Source organism: Nothoprocta perdicaria, unplaced genomic scaffold (genome assembly GCF_003342845.1).
Source record: "Nothoprocta perdicaria isolate Ctin4 unplaced genomic scaffold, notPer1 scaffold_491, whole genome shotgun sequence".
Classification (NCBI taxonomy): domain Eukaryota; kingdom Metazoa; phylum Chordata; class Aves; order Tinamiformes; family Tinamidae; genus Nothoprocta; species Nothoprocta perdicaria.
This window is the reverse complement of record NW_020455745.1, coordinates 58,105-82,772: the sequence shown is the minus strand read 5'-3', so window position 1 is coordinate 82,772 and position 24,668 is coordinate 58,105. Positions and strand designations below refer to the sequence as shown.

Below are 24,668 nucleotides of genomic sequence, written 5' to 3'. Positions count from 1 at the left end.
TTCCAGGTTCCTCCTGAGCCCGCAGCCTCTCCTGGAGCCAGGGGCAGAGCTGCAGATTGGGAGTTGGGAGCTCTGGGCTTTGCTTCATTGAGCCTTTCACCTTCTGGGTGAGTTCGACCTGCCTGGTTTGCTCTGAGTCCTTGTTTGTGGCCACAGGGGACCAGTTCATTCAAGCACCGAATGTGGCCATGGCAGGTGAGAAGGGCTTGTGCTTTGGGGCTGCTAGCCCAAGCAGCAGGAAGACCCATGGGGCAGACCTGGAGTGAGCCCTTGCTGGAGCCGCTGGGGCGACGGCCGCCTGGAGCCTTTGTGGTCGCCAAGAGAAGCCCTTTGTGCTGAGGATGGGTAGGAGGCTGCCAGCACCCGGGGTGGCATCGCTGGCCGTTCCTCCCCGAGAGCGGCACGGGGCTGCAAAGAAGCATTTCGGCTCAGCATTTCAGTCCTGCAGGACGAGATCCTGCAGAGTCTGGGTAATAGAGACAGAGGGGAGATAATAAGATAACAAAACAAGAATGTTTAGTGCTGACAAATATCCACAGGGCAGCCAGCGTCTACGTACAGCCTGGGCAGATGGGAAAATGAAGGAGGGTTAAACCCGAAGTCCACGTGTGCTCTGTTCCCCTATCCCTGGCTCTAACGGGGTGCTCTGGGCACGCAGAGAGCTGCTGGCCGGTCCAGGGAGGGGTTCGGACCTGCCACAGTCTCCGCTCGTGCCCGTGAGGAGGTTTTCCCGAGAGCAGCGTGGTGCCAGCGCAGGCGAGAGCTTTCCCATTGCCCTGGTAAGACCTGTGGCTGCACAAGGCATCGTCCTTGGTCCTGCCAGGTCTTCCCCTTGGGAGAAACGCCCTAGTTCAGGAGGAGCTTTTGACTGCGCAAGGGTTTGGGGCCCGTAAATCCCGCAAGTGTTTTGCAAAGCATCACCTCCTAGGACACTGGTTCTCAGTGCCCAAAGAGGGTGATGACTTCTCAGGCAGCTTGTGAAGGGCGGTGGTGGGAAATGCATTGCAAATCCAAGCGTTTTTCAGGGATGTGCAAGCTCTCCCCTGCTCTGCTCTCCCTCCAGCAGCTGCTGTAGGTTGTGATGTCCATGTCCAGGGCCAGCTTGACGTTCATGAGCTCCTGGTCCTCATGGAGCTGCCAGGCCAAGTCCTGCTTCGCTTCCTGCAGCGCCACCTCCAGCTCAGAGAGCTTTGCATCCTTGCTGACCACTTCCCCCTGCTCCTCTGCTTCAGCAATGGCTCCTTCCAGTTTGCATCTCTGGAGACTCGTTATCACTGCTTATCTGCTTGCTCTTTGAACAGCTCAGAGCTGCTGCCTGTTCACGGTCTCATCCAGCCGCTGCGTTGGACCATCCCGCTTTGCTCTGTCTGGCCTCTGTAGCTCAACCCCTGACTCGAGGATGTTCCTGCTTGGCTTTGCTCTATGTTCTAGTGGTAGCAAAGGGGTAGGAGCTACTTGTGGTTCTAAACTGTTCGTCTCTGTCCATATTCTATGCTCCAGAGTTGAGCAGCGGATGTGTTTTTCCTCAGAACTGGCTCTGTTGCTCCTTGGCTGTAATAGAGGGGTTTGGAGTCCCTAGCCTGAGAACTGGCATTGATGCCTTGTCCCTGAGTCATCCTTACCTGGGCTCTGGTGCTTTCACGTTGGCCATTGAGTCTCTGAATCATCCGATCCAGCTCCCTAATTTCGTCCTTCGTGTTGCGCAAGCTGTCGTCATGTTTGCCAGCGGTTTCTCTCAGTTCCTCATGCCGAGGAGGGAGAAAACGCAAAGAAAACAAACAATCAGACCAAGATGATGAGTCAGGAGCAAAAGCCGTCTGATCCTGGGTGCTCAATCCTGGGTCTCCATCTTTGCCACAGATCGATGGCACTAGAGGGAGAGGGATGACTCAGGCTGGAGCCGCTCTGTGTGCAGGCCGTTAGGATGTATCATACACCAGGAGGGCACAAATAGCACAAAAATGGACTTTTCAATCCAAATACAGAAATCCGAAGCAGCAGGTGCTTCACAAAAACGGTGCATGAAGGAGGAAATGTCTTTCGAAGCACTCATGGTGACTCGCCTTGCTGTAGCACCAGCGCTCTGCGTCAGCCCGGCTCCTCTTGGCCATGTCCTCGTGCTGAGCTTTGATGTCAGCAATGATGTCATCTGTGCTTAGGCCTCGGCTGTGGTCCATTTTCACAATAACAGAGGTGTCCGACATGGCTCCTTGAAGCCATTTCCTAGGAGAGGCATCCAAATGGTTAGCCCGTTCCACCAGGGCTTTTCCTGCTCGTTTCCACTGTTTGGAGACAAGAAAACATGATCTGTGGGCATTGCCACCTCGCCCCCACTGCAGGAATCCCCAAAAGGAGGTCTGGAGCCTTCCTTTACTCCCCAAATAGAATAACACTGAGGACCTGAAAAACTCAGCGCACTCTTAGAAGCATATTTGCTCTCATCCCCGTTTCTTGGCGTTCCCGATGGTCTGAGAACACGTTCTGCCCCATGAAGAGGATCAGAGAGAAGCTCCCGCGTGCAAGCCTGAAAGCTGCCCGGCTTGGTTTAGCTGGGCAGCGTTTTAAGGTAAGACTGTGTGGGAGTTGTATGTGCTAAGCACTTTTTTTTGGAGCCAGTCTCAGAGGACTTCAGAGAACTCAGCATCTTTCATGGTTGGGCCCTGGGTGCTGGGGAAGAGCTGCTACGTGTGATGGTTGGCAGCTTGCGAGGTGCAAGGGGCACGTTGGCTTCTCTGCCTTCCTCTTGCTCGGGTTTTTAATTACAGAGCTGAGCAGAGCTCAGCTTGCCTGAGCCAGCCCAGCTCCCATGTGCTGACCCGACAGCTCGGGATGCTCCCAAGCAGGCATCTCCAGCCAACTGCCTGGAGCCCTGTTGGGCCTGTGCAGAGAGGGAGGTGTTGGTGGGGAAAGGTTCATTTTACCCCAAATTACCTGTTTCGGTAATTTTGGATCTCACGTAGGTCTCGTGGATCTCTCTACTGGATCTCGTGTAGGCGTTTGGCCAGGCGAAACCTGCCGCGTTTTCTGGTCTGGCTTGGTTTGACATGGAAAACCTCCCCAAACATTTGAGTGTTCCTGTTCTGTGGCCCCTTTCTGGCAAAGGCTTTCTGCTACACTTAGTGTTTCCAAATTTTGCTTATTTAAAACCTTGTTTTGAGAAGTTTTCCCTAGAGGCGGGTTTCACCCGTTCAGGTCCCGTGGCGTTCAGGTCCCGTGCCATGCAGCTCCATTGGCTGCAGTCTATCGCAGAGGTCTGATAACACTGTCAAATCAGTTGAGCAGCAGATGAGGTTCAGCAGGCTAGTTTTGGTTTGGCACATAATTCTCCAGCCTCTTTTCCTCCTTTCCCTTTTCTTAGGAAAAAAAGCTAAGAAGGAAGGCACTCAAATGGAGATTCTTTTTTCCGGGTTACATTAGATTGATGTTACCAAAGCTGCTTTTCCTCCTTTTTCCTGGGCTGGTTCTGCTTTTGCAGATGCTGGTGTAAACCCGAGTGAATCCTGTATCTGCTCCAGATTTGCACTAGCGCACCGAAGCAAGAGGGAGCCCTGGGAACGGAGGAGCTAAGCTCTGCTGGCGGTATCTGCTCACGGATTTTGTGCCCCAGAATGAACGAGTCTTGAAGAGACGTCTCTCCAAAGCCAGGAGATAGCCAAGGGAATGTGTTTTCCCCTGTTATTTAGGATGGTTTCCAGTAACAGTTTGCCCCCAGTGATGGTGACACTCCATAATCAAATGTTTTGGGGTGTCTTACATTTAAATGAAGTCTAAATGAAGTTGAGTCTCTGACAGGAAGGACAGGGATTGAAATAAAACTGATGAGTTTGTAGGATGGAGTGTGTATTCTGTTCCTGGTGATTTTAGGGGATTCATTCTCAGCGACACGAAACAGCACAGCCCAATGAACGGATCTGAACCGACACAGAGATCCTGGCAGAGATCTGACCTAAAGGGTGATACTCATTTCTAAGAAAACAGTTAATTAGAGTTAAAGGTTTAGCCACCATCCAGGCCTCAAACCGCACGCTAATGAATGTCCAGCTACCACCTGGCTTGGGTCGAGTTTTGCTTGCAGTGCAGGGAGCTGCACCTGCTGCAGAGTAGCAGGTGAACAGGAGTATTTGGTGGATAGGAGCAGGTTTGGGCTTGCTGGGAAAGGCTAGACAAAAATTTCCTGGTGCACTGGGTTGATTTTCACATCCTCACCTTGTTCTGGCACCAGGATTCAGCCTCTGCCCAGCTCAGGCTGCTGGTGTCTTAGGTTTCTGCACCAACGTTGTCCAGGTTTTGGTAGGTTTTGTTATTCTTGAGGGCCTGTGGAGGGAGGGAATTAACAAAGAAGGGCTGAATATCACCCAGAGCATCCAGTGGGGTGACTGGTCTGGCTAACCTGGATCATACCTGGATCCAAGAGATCGGGACTTAGGTGAGCTCTGGATGAGGGACTTGGAGCAAGAGGGAGCTATTGCCCGCAAGGGAGCCGAGGCAGCGCTGGCACATCTGGGTGTTCCTCCTTCAGGAGGAATGACTACCTGTCTGCTAAGTGCTTTGCCCAGCTTGGCACTGCTGCTTGAAAAGGGTCGTTTGCATCCAAATGCATCTTGCCTTCAAAAACTCTGTTCGTTCTTTGTTATTGGCGCCTCACCTTCTCCAACGGCCCAAACTCTTTGTCTCCAGTCCTGCTCTGGTGGTTCTTCTCGTACCTGCTGGGAAGCGGAGGTGAGCATCCCGATAGAGCCCGCATCCTGCAACCAGCACGGACACGTGGGAATCGCTGCTCCGTGCATGGATAGTGCAGAGTGTGGTGGGAAGGAGACAGTGAGCGCTGCAGCACAGAGGTGAGAAGGAAGCAGGAAGAAAAGCTAAGCCCAAGCTCCATCCTTGCTCTGCATCCTTGCTCTACCGGTGTGTGTTGTAGATGTATTGCCAGCTGCCACGCAAAGGGAGCCCTGGGGGTAGGCAGGGGAAGAGGCCGCCTGGGAGAGCCGCGGGCCCTCGTTAAAGGCACCTTTTATCTCCCCAGCAGTTTTCGGTGCAGGCGGGAGCCTCGCGCCGCTTTTCTCAGGCCGGGAGGGCAAGGTGGAGCCGGGCTGAGCTCATTGCCGCCACACCTGGATTAGTCACCGGAGCCTTGGGGATGGCAGGAGAGGAGGGAGGGCCAAGGAGAGGACTCCCAGTGAGCAGCCTTGCTCCTGGGAATGGATCAAAACCGTCCCAACTATGGGCAGATGCCCAGTGTGATGGAACAAGCTAAATGGTGGAGATGAAAGACAGGAGCTCCAAGGAAGGAGTCATTGTGGCTAGTAAGGCATGTTGTGCTGGCGAGACCCTTCCACAGGGGGAAAGAGCTTCAGATTTCCTTGCATCAGGAATATCCGATCCTTAAAGTCATGCTTAAGTCCTAGCTGTGCGTAGATTCATAGCTATCTAAGCTCTTCGCCACAAGTAAGTCCAGGAGTGGGAAGTGGAGGATGATTTCTGTGCCTCGAGGCAGGCAGGTCTCTTCCAGGGCTGTTGGTGAAGGTGGCAGGAGGTGATAGACACACCATCTCCCAAGAAAGGGAGGGCCCAGGGATTTTGGCAGGATGCACGTGCCCTTGCGTTGAATTGCAACCTGCTCCTGGCTCTCATCTCTTGCTTTTCTGCTTCAAGATGGACAATTTCAGCTCCTTGTTCACATCCATTAAGCTGCATATCCCTTGTGGGTACGGTGGCAGATGCTATAGCTGGACTTTAAAAACAGCTATAGCTGTTTTTCCAGAGAGCAAGGAAGGGATGAGAGGGAGCAGCCTAAGGAGTTACTGAGTTGTGTTGAGACCCTTAGCTGAGACCTCAGTGACTTCAACGGGGTGGAAAATAAATCCCGATTTTCAGAAATGCTGAAACCACCCGACATGTCAATGCTAGGGGGCTTTGTTGTAATAAATAAGTAAATAAGGAGGGGATGGGAACACATGAGTACACTTAAAATTAACCTTTCTTTTTGCACAGCATGTCTCTCCTCACATCAGTTAGCAATGTGAGTGTTCAGAGTGCTCAAGAGTCTTGCTAAGATTCAGCTTTCAGAGGACTCATCCTGGCCCTTATTAAAATGGTTGCAGGGACCTGAAGCTGTTTGAAAAGTCTCATCAGGATACACGGAGCTGTCAAGAATCTTCTCCTGAATGGTGGAAGTTCAACCTTCTCTGTGCAACACTTGAAAATTTCCATGGAAATAAATGTCTCTGGTCTCAGCAGGTAGAGTGCTACGGTGAAAGCCTTTGGTACCAAGTCATGTTTGTTCTTCTGGAGGTCTCACCATTTTGGACTGAGCTCATTGGTTTGGTATGCGGGGCGCCTGGCTGTTCCCAACCCGTTAATCACCAGGCTCACCTAATGCAACCGGCTGGCAACCTTCAGGCTCGTAAAACGAGGCAACGTTTTCCAATCTGTACTTCTCTTAGCAGTGATTACCCAGGGAAAAAACTACGTGGAGGTTCCCTTAGGGCTTGTTTTTAGCTTGGTGTCAATGACAGTTTAGTTTGAAGCTGGTGGTACTGATGTTGCTACAAGGAGGAAGCTGGAGATGCCAAAAATGTCCCTTTGCCGTCTCTGCTGAAGCCAAGACTGATACTGCAGATATTCCAGACCCAGGCAAGTTGTTCTTAGATGTCTCAATCTGTGCTTGTCACCTTTGCAGGCAGTGCCTCAACTGCTCAGAGACACTTGTGATGATGATGATGATGATGATAACGGGCAGTCCGCTCTTCTTCCAAAAGAGGGTGAAGGTAGGGATTTAATAGGTCTCTTCCAATTATGGTGATGCCGCTGACGGGGTTTTACTAGCCTCTGCAGCTAATGCATGTATGGAACAGCCCGATCTGAATTACCTCTGTGCTTGGGCAAAGCTAGGCTTTGCCCTCCATGACTCATAACATCTGGAAAGGTTTCAGGGTTTGGGCTGTGACTGAGGCGCAATGGAGATGCTGAGATGCTATAATGGAGCAAGTAAGCTAGAAGGATGCTTTCCTTTTCTTAGCCTGGCAGGAAGAGGACTTCCCTGCACTTTCTTCCTCGATATGGGAGGTGCCTCTGGAATTGCAGTGAGTGTAGAGGAAGGAGGAAAAGGTCTCAGCTTTTGTGCTTGCCTTCGGCTCTGTTCTGCTGCATCTACCACGTTTATTTTCCCCACTGCTCTGTAACTTAGTTGGAGTTAAAAGAGGATGCGGCAGAATGAATTCCACATGGCTTTTATTAGTCAAACACCAGGAAATGAGGCCCTTGTAGTAAAATAACAAACAGGAGCACGACGTGATTTGTATAAATAGGAAGAGACAACTGCCTTCTAAAGCTTTTGCGAGTAGTAGGGTAAGAATTAGACGCAATGCAAGATGAAAGCTGGCACACGGGAGCTAACAGGGCTGAGCTCTGGCTTTAATAGCAGCTTTTGGTTGAGGAGGTGGTAGAGACGTATTTCACGCTGGAGCTGCTTCCACCTGCCGCGCAGGACCCAGCCATTCCCTGGCCACTTCCAGAGCTGAAGGCGATTCCTCCAGCACCGAGGCCACCGCTGCCTCCAAGGGCGAGACAGTTTCCACTTCCGTAGCCTGTTGTGGTCACAGCTGCAAAGGGAAAGACATCGTCTTTGTAGATGGCCACGAGCATGGACCACTGAGCGGCAGAGACACGAATGCAAGGGCCACGAATCTGTCTTTAAAAGGGACTTACAGATATTCACCTCACTGGCACCTTCTGCAGACAACCTGTTAGGAACAAAAAGATGGAATTGAAGGGGAGATCACAGACACAAACTAATTGAAAATGCAGGAGAATTCCCATGGAATATTTCCGGTAAAAGATGGAAAGTTTGCATGAAAGGCTGCTGTTTTCCAGGAAAGCTCATCTCCATAAGAGATTGCTGGCCTCTGAGCAAGCTTTAGTTCTTTCTGAAGGTGAGAAGCCCAGCGGTGTCCTTTAAGGCTGACAAGAGCCTGCAGCTCCTTTGCAGCCCTGCAAATTAGGACCTTTAATTGCACCCACCTGCTCTCCTCCCCCTCCAGCAGCTTCCTGTAGGTCGCGATCTCGATGTCCAGGGCCAGCTTGACGTTCATGAGCTCCTGGTACTCGCGGAGCTGCCGGGCCAGGTTGGCCTTGGCCTGTTGCAGGGCTGATTCCAGCTCGGCCAGTTTGGCCCTGGCGTCCTTGAGGGCCAGCTCGCCACGTTCCTCAGCATCTGCAATGGCAGCCTGCAAGCTGGCACACTGTGGGAGGAAAAACAGGGCTTGAGTCCTCCACCTGGAACACAGGCTGGTCGAGATGCAAAAATTTGGATTATTGCGTGGCCTAGACCTGATCTGTGTCCCAGGCTTGGTCACGGCCTGGATTCAGTCTAAGTTCACCACGCGAGATTTATGGCCGTCTCTGCTGCCCTTTACCTGTTTCTTCACGCTGTCGATCTCGGAGCGCAGGCGCTGGACGTGGCGGTTGAGCTCGGAGATCTCCTGCTTGGTGTTGCGGAGGTCGTCCCCATGCCGGCCTGCTGTGGCCTGCAGCTCTTCGTACTGTTGACGAGAGATGAACAACTGGTCAAGGTGAAATCCATGGGTTTTTGTGGGGGGGGGGGGTGTTTTTGTGCGGGGGGTTGTGGGGGGTGTTTTTGGATTTTTTGGGGACTTTTTGGGGATTTTTTTGGGATTTTTTGGGGGGGGATTTTGGGGGGGATTTTTTGGGGATTTGGGGATTTTTTGGGGTTTTTGGGGGAATTTTGGGGGGATTTTGGGGGATTTTTTATGGATTTTGAGTTTTTTTATGGATTTGGGGGATTTTTTTATGGCTTTTTTTAATGGATTTTTATGGCGGAGCGTGGGTTGCAGGGGGTTGCACTCATTGGATCCCTTGACCCCAAATTAGCCCTTCTGAGCTCTTCAGTTTGGAAACACCTGGCTATAAAACCGCAGTGAGACCTGCCTGCCAAATTCCAGCAGGGATTTGGGGGAGGGAGCGTGATTTGGCCCTTGCTGGGCACCTGCCTTGCACTGGTACCAGGACTCGGCCTCGGCGCGGCTCCGCCGGGCGATGTCCTCGTACTGCGCTTTGACCTCCGCGACGATGCCGTCCAGGTCCAGGCTGCGGCTGTTGTCCATGGTCAGCACCACGGAGGTGTCGGAGATCTGGCTCTGCAGCTGGGACAGTTCCTGCAAGAGCGGCGGTTTTGGAGGTGAGTTGCGGCGGTGGGGATGGCTTCTGCTCAGAGGGAGGTAAAGCTGAATACACAAAGGGATGTTTTCCAAGAAACTTTAAGGAAGCAAGTGGTATTCTGTGCCAGAATGAAACGAAGGGGAAAGATGAAGGCAAGAGCACATAAACTGTGAGGAAGATGATGCTTACTGCCTCATAGAGGGCCCGGAGGAAATCCATCTCCTCTAAGAGGGAGTCCAGCCTGGCTTGCAGCTCTGTCTTATTCATGTAGGCAGCATCTACCTCCTGGAAGAGAAAACGCATCACAGAAATCAAGTCGTTTTCTCGGGAGCTGAGGAAAAGGTAGAGGGAATGTTTCCTGCTATGGCCACGCAGGCTGCAAGCAGGGCCAGGAGAGGGAACGTCCACCCACCTTCTTCAGGATCACAAAGTCGTTCTCCACAGCTGCACGCTTGTTGAGCTCGTCTCCATACCTGGGGGTGGAAATGGAGGGGTTGTCCAGGCTTGCAAAGAAGTTGTTTTGTTCAAAAACATTCTCAAGCCTGAGCTCTGACTTCCTGCGTTTTGCCCCGTGACTTTCTGCCTGCTGCTTTTGACCATGGCAAAGTGAAGATGTTGTGTGTGTCTCATGCAAAACTAGTCCTGGGCATTACTCAGAAGATGATATCAGAGAAAGGGCATCCTTTGCTTCTTGGTTGCACAGACGCAGTGGGGAGCTGCCGGTCACAGCCCACCTTGCGCCCAATGCAGGACACAGGGGAAGGGACTTACTTGTTCTTGAAGTCTTCAGCAAGAGCTTGCACCTTGTTGAGCTCTCCTGCCAAGTTCTCCTTGTTTCCAAGCAAGCCGTCCAGCTGCCTCCTGAGGTTGTTGATATAGGTCTCAAAGAGGGGCTCGATGCTGTTCTTGACAGTTTTGTTCCCTTGTTCTTGCAGAAGGGCCCACTTGGTCTCCAAGACCTTGTTTTCTTGCTCAAGGAACCGGACCTGCAAAGTGGACATAAGAATTTCAGAAAGGCAGTAATTTCAGGGGACCATACTGTGGAGAAGCAGACTGCCATCCTGCAAGGTACAGAGCCATTGCTGGGACGTAGGAGCACTCAGGACATTTCTGAGAATTTATCTGGAAACGGATGTTGCAAATTTATTGTTAATTTTCCTCCTTACGTCCCTGTCAATATCGCTCCTCTGTTAGCTGGTCTGATAATATCAGGATTGAACTAAAACGCTCTGTGTGCAGGGCTTATCTCAGCATTAATGAAGGGGATGAATGGCCTCAAACTGGGCATCTTTCAGGTTTTACTCCCAGGCTGCGAATGTTAGAAATGGCAGGGCACGAAGAGCACAATTTCTGATAAAAGCCTACGCTGCTTTTATTTGCACTTTCCCATTGCAAAATCAGCACAAAACAGTAAAAAACAGTCTCACCTTGTCGATGAAGGAGGCAAATTTGTTGTTGAGGGTCTGGATCTGCTCCTTCTCATCCTTACGAATAATCTGGATGTTGGGGTCGATCTCCAGGTTGAGCGGCTTCAGGAGGTTCTGGTTGACGGAGACTTCATGGATGCCCCCGGTTGGGAGAGCAGGGAATCCAGGGCCTCCCATGCCACCACCAAAACCACAGGTACCACCAAAACCACCAGAGCCAGCGCTGAAGCCTGCAGGTCCATAGAAGCCACCACCAGCAGCAGCCACAGAGATTCTCCTGCACCCGCCAAGGCTGTAGAGGCTCCTGCTTCCAAAAGCTCCGCCAAATCTTCCCAACCCAGCGGCAGTGCCACAGCCTCCACCTTGGGCCACGGAACGGGAGCAGAAGCTGGCGCAGGGGCTGGGGATGAAGGCAGAGGCAGCGCTGAAGCCGGTTCTGCTCCGGTTCCGAACAGCACACTGGCGAGACATGGCAGCCGATCCGAGCAGGGCGAGAGCCGCAGAGGGAACAAAGCAGGGAGGAGGTGGCCGAGGGCAGGAACTCGGTGCTCTGCTGCCCCAGCCTGCGACCGGCCCCTTTTTATACCCCTGCGAGCTGGGGCTGGGTCTGGTGCGATGCTCCTCGTCCTGATGAGCAGGGCTCGGCGCGCCCGGCAGCGTCGCGGACGGTGAGTTCACCCCGAGCACCTCCGAAGCACTTGGGAAGTGCAAGAATTGCATTTTTCCGTGACAGTCATGGGCTGCCTGTTGAAATACCGCCGAAAACACAAAAAGCTGCCTGCTCAATGCTTGTTCACAGCATTGCTCTTCCTCTGACCGCTGCCATCAGATGGCTCCCCGTGTTAAGCAAGTGCTCGCTCGTCAGTGTTTCAGGGTGAATCAGTCCCTTTCTTGTGTAAGGGCACATTCTCACAGCCCCAGATGTGAGGTCTTTGTTAATGCGGGTCTTTGTTTTCCTGATGTTGTGTTTCTGAGTAAGCCCCAGCAGAGCAGCAGCATCTCAGGTCTCCGCTTGTTGGGAATTCTCAGCAGGTCTCAGCTTGTTGGGGATTCTGGACACTTGTTTTCAGAATCAGTCAGGAGACCTTTGAACCAGAGCAGATGCAGAAGGAAGGAAGTGATGGAGGGACCGCCAAGCTCGTGATGGGACATTAATATGGGTTTTGGACCATCAGCTCTCACAAACCAGCCGGGCAGTGGGAAAGACACCAACAGTAGTTTTAGGAATGTCATTCAGACCTTTTCTTTCTGCACTAAGTGTCTGTGTTTCATTCTGATTCAGACTGATGGATGACGAAATTCCAGAACGTGCCCCATGAAGGAACTTCCGTTGGCTGTTACAACACAAAACCTGACTTGGTCGTTTGTGCCAGCTTCACCTTCGCCAATTTTGTGCCATCTCCTTACTCATTGGGTGACTTTGTCTCCACATGGTGTGAAGCCTGTTCCCAGGCTGCCCTCCTCGCACCAGTCTAGTGTCTTCCTTCTCCGGTATCTCCTACTCACAAGGAAATCTAGGTCTGGCTCTTGCAGTGCTGTTCGGACAACACCTTGCATCCTTCCCAAGAAATGTGCAGTAGTGGTTTTTTTCCAGCCACAGATGCTATCTGGAATTGTCAGATGCACAAAGTGCAAAAACACCGTGCTCACAGGCACTGGTCTCCAAGCAGGTCAGATGCTCAAAAGTCTCTCCCAGTAGCTTGTTTGGGAGCCCATAACTTTGGTGATGGACCAAAATGGGTCCCTGCAGCCCTTTGGGCTTGCGCTGTGCCAGGTCCGAGTCTTATCGGTGTCTGTGCATAACCTGAGCACCTGCTTGTCCAAGGTGTTAGCAGTGCAGAGCGGTTGTTGGGAAGCTGTCAGTGAAGAGACACATGCTGCCTCTGGGATCTGGAGCAGGAGTTTGCAGAAGCACCTTCCAAGTTCATGTTTGTGCTTGTCGTTTCATGCTTGGAGGTTCTCAATTGACTTTGGCCAGAAGGTCCCTGAAGGGTAATTTGCAGATGTCTGAGATCTCTTTTTTTACCTCTATGATCTCTCTCTTTGCCTCTCAGACATTTTCCCCCCCCCCCTCTTTATCCTTTCTATTCTTCTAATGTTTTCCCTGCACACCCTGCAATGAAGCTGAAATCACTGTTCTGGGAGCGTTTGGGCTATTTGGAATTGCAACACGCAGCAGTTCCTGAGAGGAGAGGAGCTTTCGTGACCAAGTCTGTGTCCTGGAGAGCTCTGTGAAAATGCTGCAGGTCGCAATCAGTGAGCAGGGGGTTGGAGGAGCATTTCCCTCTGCACGCCGCAAGCCCCTGAGTGCAAGCAGCAGTCGTATTGCCGTGGCTAAGGTCTTCTCTTGAGCTCTGCTGCCATCAACGTGGGCTGTTCTCTCCTGCTGGAATGCAAGCCCCGGGACATGACCGTGGCTCTGCTGAACTGGTCGAGCAGGAGTGCCACGGGACAAGGGACGTGCTGACCAGAGCCCTGCTGCAGAGCAGGGACAGGCTGTCCCTTGTCCACATCACCAGAGATGCCAAACCACGCTTATTGCTTTTTCTGGGAAAAAGCTTTTTTTTCTGGGAAATTGCTTTTTCTTGCTTAAAATGTGATGCTCAGGACTTATTGGAGTCTTGGCCTCCCTCTTTCGTAGGCTGAATAAGGGGTTTTGTGCTCTCTGTAATCCAGATGTTGATGCAAGGGATGCCATCCCTTCACCTTGCCTGTGGCTGCGTGCAGCACGACCTGTTTGCTCAGAGCGTGTGCTTGGGCAGTGAGGAAGACCATTCCTTAGCCTTGCTCCGGGTGATGTTTGGAGGAAGGAGCGAGCTCGCTCCTCCCCACCAAGTCACTGTATCCTCAACACGGAGAATTGCCTGGAGAGACAGCGGAGCAGGAGAGGAGAGCCGCAGCGGAGCGAGAGCCCGGCCTGCAGGCTTTTGTGGAGAGGGAGAGTTCCCGAGGGATGTGGAGGGGAACGTGCAGAGTTCAGAGCACCGAGGAAATCCTTGGGAGCTGCTGGTCTCAAAGGCAATCCTGGGTACAGCTTCTCTGTCCAGTTCCCTTCCACTCACCCATCTCTTCAAGCGATTTCCTAAGAATGCTATTCAACCTGTTCCCTCCCCTCACATGGGGAGCTGCATTTTTTTGTAATTCTCTCTGGTTTTTTGACTCTTCATCCTCTGCCAGGGGCAGAGAAGCCCATCACTTTTTTGTAGCTCTCAGCCAAACGATGCTCTGCTTTTACTTCTCAATTTCTCCACGTTACTCAGAAGCACCTCTAAAATCGCTACACCTCCTGGATTTCTCCACCTTCTCTGAAAGAGATCTTGTCTCCAGTGCACTCTAGGAAAGTGAAGAAACATTTGGATGGTGAAAACTTTCTCTTCCTGATGGGCATCCAGGTCACCGAAGTCTCCTGTATTTAGTTCAGCCCATCCTTAGACTGGCATCTGTCCCAGCAACCTGCTCGGGAAGACGTTGGTGCTGCTGGTGCCTAGGTTCAGGTGAGAAAGCTCCCAGTAAACAGAGTTTCTAGGTGGACTGATAATCCTGAACAAGTCGAGTGGTTGCTTTGATGCCCCTGGAGTTAGTTCCCTCTTGGTGTGTGTCTGTGCAGGTATGTAGAATCATAGAATTATGGTTGGAAAGACCTTCAAGATCTCTGAGTCCAACCGTTAACCCGTTACTTGCTTGGCAGTGCCCTGTATGCCCCTTGGGAGCCAGGCTGTTGGCTGTAGGGTGGTTGGAAGCTACAGGATAAATGAATCTCAGCCCTCCTTTCCCCCCGTGCCTGGCTCCTGCCCTGGTGGATCACCTTGCATTTAGCTTCCAGGTGTCCTACTTGCACAACACAAGTCATAGGGTCGGAAAAGACCTTTGAGATCAAGCCCAACCTTAAGCCTTTCAGCACTATTGCTGTTAAACCATGCCCCTAAGCACCTCAAAGACCTGGTGCATGGAAATCGATGGCAAGAATCTCCTTGGTGCTGCACGCTACCTGTGCGCTTTGGCTGCCAATGGGGAGATTCAGGCAATGTGAATGGGGCGCAAAACTCCGTGCCTTTAACTGGGCAGGGCCCTGGGAAAAGCGCCTGTTATCTGCATTTGCATTTGCTGTGCCCCGTCTTTTAATTAAGAGATCCACGCAATAGAATAAATTACATATGCAATTTTATTAGACAAACAGCAGAAAGTGAAGAGAGACAAACAGTCATGGGACGTAGTTTATATACAAAATCTGGGCAAAAAAAAAAATGCTGAGCTGTAACAAGCGGGTTGCAGATGTGAAAGCTGGACTCGTGTTCAGTAGCAGGGCCCTCCATGGCACGTGCTAGACGACACCACCGAGAGTCCCCAAAATGAGGCCCTTGTGCAACAAGACACAGGGCTTAGGAGGCTAACGCTAGGCTCTCGACCCCAACTACGCTTCAATAAAGGACCGCCGTTAAGGTGTTTTCTGGCGACTGAAGGCGTCTCGGGTGCAATCTTTAGCTCCGGTAGCTTCTTCTGGACGAGGAGGTTGAGACAAACTTCACGCTGGAGCCGCTGCCCCCTGCCAGGACGTGGCTGCTGACTCCAGGAGCGCTGCCGCAGCTGAAGCCGTTGCCCATGCTGCAGACCCCGCCGGCCACGCTCAGGTTGCTCCCTCCTCCGTACCCCGCTCCGATAGTTGTTCTGGTCACCGCTGCAAGAAAGGGATGGGCAGAGCTCTCAGGCTCGTGGAGTTTGGGCCTCCCCGGGGCAGGGATGGGCTCAGAGGTGACTGGTGGGATTGGGGAAGTTCGTGTGTTTAAGAGACTTACAGATATTCACCGGCACGCCTTCTCCAGCCAGCCTGCGAGGGGACAAAATGCAGCAAGGTGAGAGAGGAGAAGCTTCGATGGGATCAGCCAGTGACACAGGCTGCTCCTTAGGGGCTTCTCAGGAGAAAACTAAAAACTGGGCATAACTCTGGGATGCTTCCTGCAATATTATTCCAATCCCATCCTTTCCCCCACCAGGATACCCTCGGCACTAAGGATGCTGCCTTTAGCCCATGCCTTTTGGAACTGCTGATGTGATCAGCGCTTGAATCACTTGCCTCCAGCATCACTGGGATTCGGAGGGATGCATTTGCCACCCACCTGCACTCCTCTCCCTCCAGCAGCTTCCTGTAGGTCGCGATCTCGATGTCCAGGGCCAGCTTGACGTTCATGAGCTCCTGGTACTCGCGGAGCTGCCGGGCCAGGTCGGCCTTGGCCTGTTGCAGAGCATCCTCCAGCTCGGCCAGTTTGGCCCTGGCGTCCTTGAGGGCCATCTCGCCACGTTCCTCAGCATCCGCGATGGCCGCTTTCAGGTTCGCGCACTGGAGAAGAGAAACCAGTGGTCAAGTTCTCCATGCAGGACCTAGATTTGTTTTCTGTTTTCTGCCTGGAATCACAGGGTCTTCTTTAAACAGAGGCAAAAATTTCCGTGTGTTTTCTGCTGCCCATTTACCTGTTTCTTCACGCTGTCGATCTCGGAGCGCAGGCGCTGGACGTGGCGGTTGAGCTCGGTGATCTCCTGCTTGGTGTTGCGGAGGTCGTCCCCGTGTCTGCCAGCCGTAGCCTGCAGCTCTTCGTACTGCCAATGGGAGAAGAAGACCCAGTCAAGGTCAAGGGAATCCCAAGGCTTGGGAGGGACCCAGTGTATGGAGTGGGGAGATCTATCCTTGAGCTCAGACCAGCAATGTTTGGGATGGGAATGTTGCTGTGTGATAAACCACCCCAACGGTTGTATTCTTTTTTTTGGAAAGAGTTATTCCTTAGCAGTTCAGGAAAAAGAGATGAAGGTAACGGAATGGAAACCCCCAGTTCCTTCACCTTGGTTTGGTACCAGGACTCGGCTTCAGCCCGACTCCTGTTGGCAATGTCTTCGTATTGCGCTTTGACTTCCAAGATGATGCTGTCCAGGTCCAGGTTTCGGTTGTTGTCCATGGTGAGAACAACAGAGGTGTCGGAGATTTGTGTCTGCATCTGAGACAGTTCCTGTGAAGTGAGCAGCAGATAGGATGAGCTAACTGCCTTTGGAGAGCTTCTCATGTCTACAGACGAGCGCACAGATCTGGGAGAGGCTACAGATTGTTATCTAAGCCGAGGCAGTTGATGTAACTCTGAAGAGGGAGAGGATTTAGCATCTCCCGAGGGGAGAAGTTGCAGAGGAAGGACGGGAGGGAAGCTCTTAACTCCTAGGGGTAAATGGCTGGGGAGATGCTTGTACTCACTGCTTCGTAGAGGGCTCTCAGGAAATTAATTTCTTCAGACAGTGCATCTGCCCTGGCTTGTAGTTCCACCTTGTTCATATAGGCAGCATCCACATCCTGGAAGATGCGATACTTAGGTAATGCAATCTAAACACTCTTATTAAGTGAGGAGCATGATTATCTTTGCTCTAATAGCCCTACAAAGGCTATTATAGTAACCCTACAAAGGTTTTTGGAATATGAATGACCACATTTGTACATGAACAGATGATTAGAGCTCTACAAGGAGCCGTTAAATTGTATTCTGCCATTTCCTCTCACCTTCTTAAGTGTCACAAATTCGTTCTCTGCCACTGTGCGCCTGTTGATTTCATCTTCATACCTAATAGAGGGAGGCAGAAGGAGCATTTGTTTAGGCAAGTAGCAGATGGAGGTGACTTGACTTTGTTGGAATGAACTTCCTTAAGAACATTTTGCTTACAATGCTCTCCTGCAAAGCTTCTGAACCAAAGTTCCTGGGCTAATTTAGTTAAACCAAGTACATCACTTTCTAAAGAATCTGTTATTCACTTTTTCCTACTCCTGGCCATTAGTCATACTCCTCCTGCCCTTCTTAAGCAAATTAAGGATGCTATACTGAAACTCAGACCTGGCATGTAATTTTTTTCTCGGTAAGTAATTTAGTTAATAAGTCTTTGATCATGCTCCAGATTACTCCCCAAACCTTTTGTGTGTTTGGAGCTCCATAGCTGTAAAACTTGAGAAAACGGCACACTGTTTGCTATTAGGATTTTGTACGTCTGGCTTCCCCGAATGGCTTCCCCGAATGGCTTAATGATGAGGCATGGAGAAGGACAGCACCCACACGGGTAGGTAGATCACTACCTCCGTAGACTTACTTCTTCTTGAAATCCTCAACCAGGTACTGTGTGTTGACCAGCTCCCCCTCCAGCCGGCCCTTGTCGCTCAGCAAGCTGTTCAGCTGCATCCTCAGGTTGTTGATGTAAGTCTCAAAGAGTGGCTCAATGTTGTTTTTAACTGTTTTCATTCCCTGCTCCTGAAGGAGGCTCCACTTTGTCTCCAGCACTTTATTCTGTTGCTCAAGGAATCGGACCTGCAAGCAGAAATGTCCTGAAGTGTTTTGAAATAGCAATGACTTTGGAGGACATTCCCTACAAATTGTGTGTGTTGGTGCTTGCTGAGGTGCAGAAGCGCCCTTTCCAGCAAGTCTTCATCTCCAAATTCTTACCTAGGAGAAGAGATTTGCTATTTGATTACAGCAACGCTGCTCAGTATTGCAAACCAACCCTGACTACATTTTTTCCTTTTGCTAAGACAGTACAAGTTGCAAATATTTTACCCGAATGCTGCATGCAGAATCAATAAGGATCAAACCAGGGTTTGCATTCTTAATCAGAAAAGAACAGTAGAGTGACAGTTCCCCTTCTCCCCACTACAGATTTCCAAAATAAGGCAGCGCGATCCTTGAAAGCAAAGAGGAGCTGGACCAGAAATAAACCTGGTGACTCTCCTACCAAGAGGAAACGAGGCAGACAGTGTCAGGTTGGATTTGCTCTTTTGAACTAACAGTCCGAACACATTGGCACTGTTCCCTGATGGCTTTGAATGTCTTTGAGGAAAATTCACTCAATGAGAAACATCTCCCCAGATCTAATTGCTTTCTCAGCCCTTTTAGGTGGGCTGCTAAAGTCTGTTTTGAAGGCTCCTACAGTGCTCAATGCAGAAAGCTCCACTTCTCTAAAAGGATGGGATTGTTTCCTAGAGCTCTCTTTCTCTGCTACTTACTAACATCAAATAGCAAATGAGCAGGACCTTGAATACGAGATGATTAATTCCTAACAACCACTAGGTAGCGGGTACCATTCCCTGGAATTTCTGGAGACTGTGGCAGGTTCTGGTTCAATTCCTCCTTTCCAAGTCCTTTCTGGTCAGCTTATGGGCTCATACAGCTCCTAAAAGAGAGTCTCACCTTGTCAATGAAGGAAGCAAATTTGTTGTTAAGGGTTTTAATTTGTTCTTTCTCCTCCTTTCGGATCCTCTGGATGCTGGGGTCAATCTCCAGGTTGAGCGGCTTCAGGAGATTCTGGTTGACTGAGACTTCCTGGATGCCCCCAGCTGGGAATCCACCCATGCCACCCCCAAACGCACCGTATCCGTAGCCAGCGCTACCTGGCATGCCAAAGCCACCACCGCAACCGTACACGCTACCAGCGCCACCACCAAAACCTGCGGCTCCATAGAAGCCACCAGCCCGTCCAGCCACGGAGATCCTCTTGCATCCGCCAACGTTGTAGAGGCTCCTGCTTCCGAAGCCGCCAGCGAGCCTGGCGAAGCCGCTGCCAGCGCCGCAGCCCCCGACGCGGGTGACGGAGCGCGAGCTGAAGCTGGTGCGGCAGCTGGTCGGGACAGCAGCGGAAGCGGCGCTGAAGCCGCTCCGTCCCCTCTGGATGCGCACGGTGGACTGGCGAGACATTGCTGCCCTTTGGCTTGGGGCGGACGCTGCAGCGAGAAGACACACGCAGCGGTGCTGGCCTGGAGCAAGGAGTAGGAGGGGGGAAAGATGAACCTGTGCTTTCCCCAGGCTCAGGAGAGCCCTTTTATGCCTTCACGAGCCTGGGATGGGTTTGATGAGGTGGATCATCCTTCTGATTAATTAGGCTTGGCATGTCCAACAGCATTCTGGAGAGCGGACTCACCCCGCACACACGCCCTTCTGAAATAATATAGCCAAGTTCCAAGCAACAAGGGGATTGTTTGGAAATAACTGTCGCCTTCTGCCATCCCTGTAGGCTCTTGGCCCTACCGAAGGGTGTGAAAGCTGCAGTGAGTGACTTTGGGCATGGGAAGGCAAACAACCTCCAAAATTCCTGCCCCTCACCAGCAGGCTTTCTCCCTCAGGATTGCTTTCACTCTTTTTTTTCATTCCCAAGTTGGGTTTAAACTGTTGCAATTCCGTGTATTTTATGCAAAGGAGTCCGTTCCAGGCAGAGCAGTGTCTTGCAGCGTGCCCTGCAGCGGGATGAATTGTTTTGTTGTGGGTTTGGGGTGAAACGGGCTGCTGGGTTCCCTCTATGCAGCATCAAGAGATCTGCAAAAACCAGCCCATCTTCCAAGGCTGCATGGGCTCAGCATCCCGAGCTCTCCGGGAAGTCCTGCCTCTGCATGCTTGTTCTTCTTAAAAAATACCAGGATTAAAATGGAAAGTTTTGAGCAAGGCCAGTGCCCACGTGCAGGTGTTGGCAGCGATGTGCAGGGCCGCCGTCCAGCACTACTGCAAATAGTGGTGCTGATGCCCGGGCTTTGGAGGCTTCAGCTTTGGTGTTTTAGGAGGATGGAAGTGAACAGAAAAAGCAGGAAAGCAGGAGGAAAGATTGTGGGGATGGGAAGTGCTGCGGATCCGATGGCTGTATGGAAAGGGAGCGCTCCGAGGCTGGTCCCAATCCACTGTTTATAAACACGACTCCCCAAGATTGAATCGACTCTTTGAGGTGAGCACCACGTGTCTGAAAACGGGACCCCGTGCACCCGAATTCACTAGGAAAGGTCTTTGGAGGATCCTCCCCGCCTGGAGCCACAGCGAGCCCATTGATCTTCCCTTTCCCATCACCAGGTACCAGTGCAGCCTTTGATTCTCCCTTTAACATTGCAGGCAGATCAAGTCAGAAATCAAGTAGAAAATGTGCACAAAGGGCTTCATTGTGTGGGGTGGCACACGTTTTCTGGTCCTCATTGTGTTTCGGGGAGTTCAGGAAGGAATGATTCATGCATGCTTTGTTTGTAGAAGCGGGATGAAATTACAAGCACTTCCCCCCAACGGGCTTCCTCCCGTGTTATCTGCAAGCCTGAGCAGGAGCTGGCTGCAATGCAGGTATAGGGTAGTATCGAGGAATTACCTGCTTGCAGGGGCGCTTGCTTTGAGCTGCCTCTGCCTTGTTTAATTAAGCTCCCCCTCCCAAAATGCTCCCTATCCCTGTTGTTTTCACGGGCGCCTTCCCTCAGATGTGTTGCATTTGCAATTTGCTTTTTAAGGAGGGAGGAGAGGAATAAGGAGCAATTATTTATTTTGGTGTCAATTAGGAGAGTGAGCTTTTGCTGTCAACAAGGGCTCGCTCCTGCAGTGTTTGCCCAGCAGGGCTGTCTTGCTACGGCCATGGGAAAATTGGGAGCGAGTGGATTGCAACCAGTGGATCTGTGCACAAAAGGAAGGATTTGGGGTCAAGGTAGGACCTGGCCTACCCATGGACACAGATGATGGCTTGCATGCATGCAGTGGATCATTCCTGCCCACCTCCCCATGACTCTTGGTTCATGGGAGCCATAGAAAGCACTGGGAAGTGGAGGCGAGCTGCCAGCCTTCTCCTTAAAGCCAACAGCTCCTTTGGGAAGTCCTCTCGTGCATAACTTCGCCCATCTAAAAGGATGTCCGCGCTTGACATAGTGGTGATCACCATCAAATGATGGATTCTCCCCAAAAAGAGGGATGGAGAGCAATGTCCAGGGCCTGCCTCCCAGCTCCAGCGCTGTGCAGGTAGACCAGGTGGCTGATTCAGGGCAAACAAGGTCAGGCCGCTTGAACCCCCCCTGGTTAGTGTGTGATGTGTCAGGACTTTCCTTTTCCCCTCGGGCTCCTTTTTGCATATGAAACTTGTCTTTTTTTGGCCCAAGAATACACCAGCTGCGTCGGAGCCCATTGTTAATAATAGTAATAAGGCAGCTCCTCCAACCAAGTGAAAAGAAATTAAGATTTTTTTTTTTTTTTTCCATTTCGCATTGGCACCAGGGTGGAGGTGATGCGGTCGTCACTCATCTGGAAGGAATCTGAGAGGAGAGGTAATTAGAGAAGGCAGGACGGCGCGCAGCGGGAGCTGCAGCTGCAGGTCTGGGGGTGACGGCACTGGGGTCCCCACCTTGCTCTGCTGGTGGAACACGCAGGTTTCCAGGAGCTGCTCGGGGAGTGTCTCCCATGGGCTCTGCAGCTCCGGGCTCATTCATGGATTTGCTCTCTGAACGCAGGTAGCTGCTCTGATACAGCCTTTTCATCCTCCCTATCATTCCTTCCAGCCTTATCCAAGGATAATATTTGCATTCCCTCAAGCAGCTTTTTTTTTTTCCTTTTTTTCTCCTAATTCATAAAAAAAAAAAAAATAAATAAATAAAATAAAAAGGAGACTGTGTTTAGGCCAGGTAAGAACTCCTTGATGTGGCCAAGGTTAAGCAGGCTCTAAAACCTCTTTCTTCTCTTCTGCTCTTTGTTTTTCCTTCCCAGGCTGAGCAGAGGGGCAGGCTCATGTCAAGGTAATAAATACTCCTTTAGGTATATTCCAGCCATACCAAGGCAACGAAGGCAACTCGGACCCCTGGAGTGAGAAATCTTGTTTGGAGTTATGGTTGCAGAAGACCTTTAAGGTCATCAAGTCCAAACATAAACCCATCACTCCCAAATGTGACTTGTTTTCTGTGTAGCTGGGGAGTGATGAGGTGGTACCTCCTCCCTGCCCTCTCTTGGCATCTCTGCTCTTTTCCCATGTCTGCCCTGGAATCGTGGGTCTGGCTGGTGGATATCCGTTCTCAGACCAGGCTGAGATGTTTCAGAGTGCCTCTGTGTGTTTTCCTTGCAAAAAATACACATATTCATAAAATAAGAGTGTGTCCTCCCTACTTGGGCTGGTTCACCTGTGCTACCTAATCTCAGTTTAATTATCAGCAAAGTCAAGGCTGTAATTTAGGTTAATTGCTTAAATTAAAGCCGTTGGGTTAAACTTGGGCTGCTACCCTAAATTCAAGCCCTGTTTATTCGGGCTCCAGTATTCAATTTCAGCTCCAGCTAACAAGGATGGTCACCCTGAGCTTTTCTGCAGGGGGGACCACAGGACTTGCAGTGTTCCTGCGCTGCAGGGACGGGAACCTCCAAGAGCTCCCGAGTGGGAGCCGAGTGCTCAGGAATCTCGTTTCCCGAAGGGATGAATTAGGATGCAGTCCTCCGAAGCTTTCCCATAGGTGTTGCCCCGTGCTGGGCGTTGCAGTCCTTTGAGCCCGTTCCCAGCAGTATCTGCAGGCCAGTGAGCTATAACCATTAGATGACTTTGAAGTGTAGGTGTGACCTGCTTTCTCCAGGTAATTATTTTCTGTGCTTGCACAGAGGCACCCATGCAGCCCAAGGTTCTGCAATAATTTCACCTGCAGTTTTGCTGTTGTTGACAGATGCTTCGTGCAGAATGGGGAGGTCCCGTTTCCCCCTGCAGCTCATACAGCATTAAAAGGGCCTCTGACCTTTGGTAGGCATCAGTTTGGCACCTTGCTCCAGTTTTCTTTCTTAGGTGGCGGTGGTACCCAAAGAAATATCTGAAATTCTGTGTTAACTCTTTGTGAACCCATCTTTAGCCCAGGAGCAGGTCCGATGGCCCGAGATCTTCAACGAGCTGCAGGGGAAAGCGAGGTCTCTCAAGGCTGAAGGATGGCACAGCCTTCTTGTCACGTCTCCTCCTTTCTCATGGCCCCGGGGCGAGGCTTTGCTCCTGATGAAGAGCACCAGATGCTTTGCTGCTGCAGAGCTGTTTCAGACCAGCTCTGCACCCGCACGTGCCGTGTCCCACTGCTGTCCTGTGTGAAGTCGAATTTCTCCATATTAAAATGAACCAGAACCACCCAACACCACTGGTGCAGCTGCTGAGGTGCTGAGAATTATCCATATGTCCCAGGGGCCACACGTTTATTTACTTTGCACTGCTACATGTCACCGAGCGCTGTGCTGCATGCACCAAGCCCCGTTGAAACAGCTTGGCCTGCAACGTGGCCTGCAGATTGTACTGGGTGTACTGGGGAATATTGCTCTGCAAGAGGTTTTGCTCTGTCTTGTGCACCTTCCCTGCAGCCGTTTTCAGCTTTTGTTTCATTTTCAGGCTACGTCAACCATCTAGAAATTAAAGCAAAAAATAACGTTAAAAAGGAAAAAATTGTGAGTGTGAGCTGCCTGATGGAAGAATCAGCATTCGAGTCCAAAGTTACGGACTCCCTTTCATGTGGAAGGGAGATATTTCCTTGGGAAATGCCACCATCAAAGTGCTTTCTTGTTTCTCTTTCTCTTGTTCCTACAGCTGCAGAGTAAAGAGGGATTTGCATTTGACTGCAGGTTCCCAGTTTCCACATGGGATCCTCACCCTTGGATTGCGGGCAAGGGACAGTGGCGTCGGACTGAAGGAGGCTGCAGAGACACCCAGGTACCACAGGATGGGTGAGGACATGGCACATCAGCTTGTAAATTCACTGTTAATTTAGAGCTGCACTCATTATGGTTCAGCAGTATGATGGATGCAAGTATGATGGATGGGCGTCATGATCGACTCGAGACCGGGTCTCCTTTCCCACGTGCTGGAGGGGGCACTCATGGGTTGGAGCCCCAGTCCCACAGCAGAACCTCTTGGGGTTCGGAGCTCTCCTACGGCGCTTTTCCCTTGCTCTGGGTCCCCACCTGCTGGAGACCTGGCTCTGGGTTCTCCGACCTCTGTGCTCGGATGCACTGGGTCCGATGGGTACCCGAGTTTCCCTGTGCTGAGGTGTACAGCGTCTTCTCCGCTGCGTGAAGTGCATTTGTCCAACATCCCCTCTCCTCTCCCCCAGGGATATCCCTGGGTACATCCGATGTTGGAATTGGAAGGGGCTGAGAATTTGCCGTGCGGATTGACCAGCGTGGGAGAGGGGCCGCTCTCCCACCGCTGCGGATCCCATCCTCATCTCCTCCCCTGCAGCACCAGCCCCTTCCCAGCCTCGCTGCCAGCTCCAGCTGCTGCCTCTGCCTCCGGGTTCCTGCTTTGGGCCTTGGTCCCCGTGGCTGC

General features: G+C 51.5%; 3 protein-coding genes across 4 annotated transcripts; all 3 read right to left on the bottom strand.

Moving 5' to 3' along the window:
• Positions 1-966: 966 nt before the first annotated feature.
• Positions 967-2,204, bottom strand: LOC112954184 (keratin, type II cytoskeletal cochleal-like). Its single transcript, XM_026047325.1, has 3 exons — positions 2,069-2,204; positions 1,623-1,753; positions 967-1,257 (listed from the first exon to the last, which is right to left on the bottom strand). The coding sequence occupies exons 1-3, from the start codon at positions 2,202-2,204 to the stop codon at positions 967-969; spliced, it is 558 nt and encodes a 185-aa protein (XP_025903110.1).
• A 5,209-nt stretch (positions 2,205-7,413) lies between these two features.
• On the bottom strand, positions 7,414-11,078 carry LOC112954193 (keratin, type II cytoskeletal 5-like). Its single transcript, XM_026047337.1, has 9 exons — positions 10,605-11,078; positions 9,949-10,163; positions 9,590-9,650; positions 9,367-9,462; positions 9,009-9,173; positions 8,415-8,540; positions 8,020-8,240; positions 7,708-7,742; positions 7,414-7,601 (listed from the first exon to the last, which is right to left on the bottom strand). Exons 1-9 carry the CDS (start codon positions 11,073-11,075, stop codon positions 7,414-7,416), a joined length of 1,578 nt encoding a protein of 525 aa, XP_025903122.1. The 5' UTR covers positions 11,076-11,078.
• Positions 11,079-15,082: 4,004 nt separating this feature from the next.
• Positions 15,083-19,324, bottom strand: LOC112954192 (keratin, type II cytoskeletal 5-like). Of its 2 annotated transcripts, XM_026047336.1 has the most exons (10): positions 19,038-19,324; positions 18,806-19,001; positions 17,715-17,929; positions 17,137-17,197; positions 16,837-16,932; positions 16,436-16,600; positions 16,071-16,196; positions 15,719-15,939; positions 15,398-15,429; positions 15,083-15,279 (listed from the first exon to the last, which is right to left on the bottom strand). In XM_026047336.1, exons 1-10 carry the CDS (start codon positions 19,307-19,309, stop codon positions 15,083-15,085), a joined length of 1,581 nt encoding a protein of 526 aa, XP_025903121.1. In that variant the 5' UTR covers positions 19,310-19,324. The 2 variants fall into 2 exon arrangements, with proteins under 2 accessions (XP_025903121.1, XP_025903120.1); XM_026047335.1 differs by having other exon boundaries at positions 18,806-19,309.
• Between the last annotated feature and the right edge of the window lie 5,344 nt (positions 19,325-24,668).

What these genes read in the sequence shown, in the direction of transcription:
- LOC112954184 (XM_026047325.1), bottom strand. Translation starts at nt 2,204, where the DNA reads ATGTCGGACACCTCTGTTATTGTGAAAATGGACCACAGCCGAGGCCTA. An exon ending in CGCAGAGCGCTGGTGCTACA is followed by an intron (nt 1,754 to 2,068) that starts GCAAGGCGAGTC and finishes GTTTTCTCCCTC; the next exon opens with CTCGGCATGAGGAACTGAGA. An exon ending in GTGAAAGCACCAGAGCCCAG is followed by an intron (nt 1,258 to 1,622) that starts GTAAGGATGACT and finishes ACGAGTCTCCAG; the next exon opens with AGATGCAAACTGGAAGGAGC.
- LOC112954193 (XM_026047337.1), bottom strand. Translation starts at nt 11,075, where the DNA reads ATGTCTCGCCAGTGTGCTGTTCGGAACCGGAGCAGAACCGGCTTCAGC. An exon ending in AGTCCTGGTACCAGTGCAAG is followed by an intron (nt 8,541 to 9,008) that starts GCAGGTGCCCAG and finishes TCTCGTCAACAG; the next exon opens with TACGAAGAGCTGCAGGCCAC. An exon ending in TCGACAGCGTGAAGAAACAG is followed by an intron (nt 8,241 to 8,414) that starts GTAAAGGGCAGC and finishes TTCCTCCCACAG; the next exon opens with TGTGCCAGCTTGCAGGCTGC.
- LOC112954192 (XM_026047335.1), bottom strand. Translation starts at nt 19,309, where the DNA reads ATGTCTCGCCAGTCCACCGTGCGCATCCAGAGGGGACGGAGCGGCTTC. An exon ending in AGTCCTGGTACCAAACCAAG is followed by an intron (nt 16,197 to 16,435) that starts GTGAAGGAACTG and finishes TCCCATTGGCAG; the next exon opens with TACGAAGAGCTGCAGGCTAC. An exon ending in TCGACAGCGTGAAGAAACAG is followed by an intron (nt 15,940 to 16,070) that starts GTAAATGGGCAG and finishes TCTCTTCTCCAG; the next exon opens with TGCGCGAACCTGAAAGCGGC.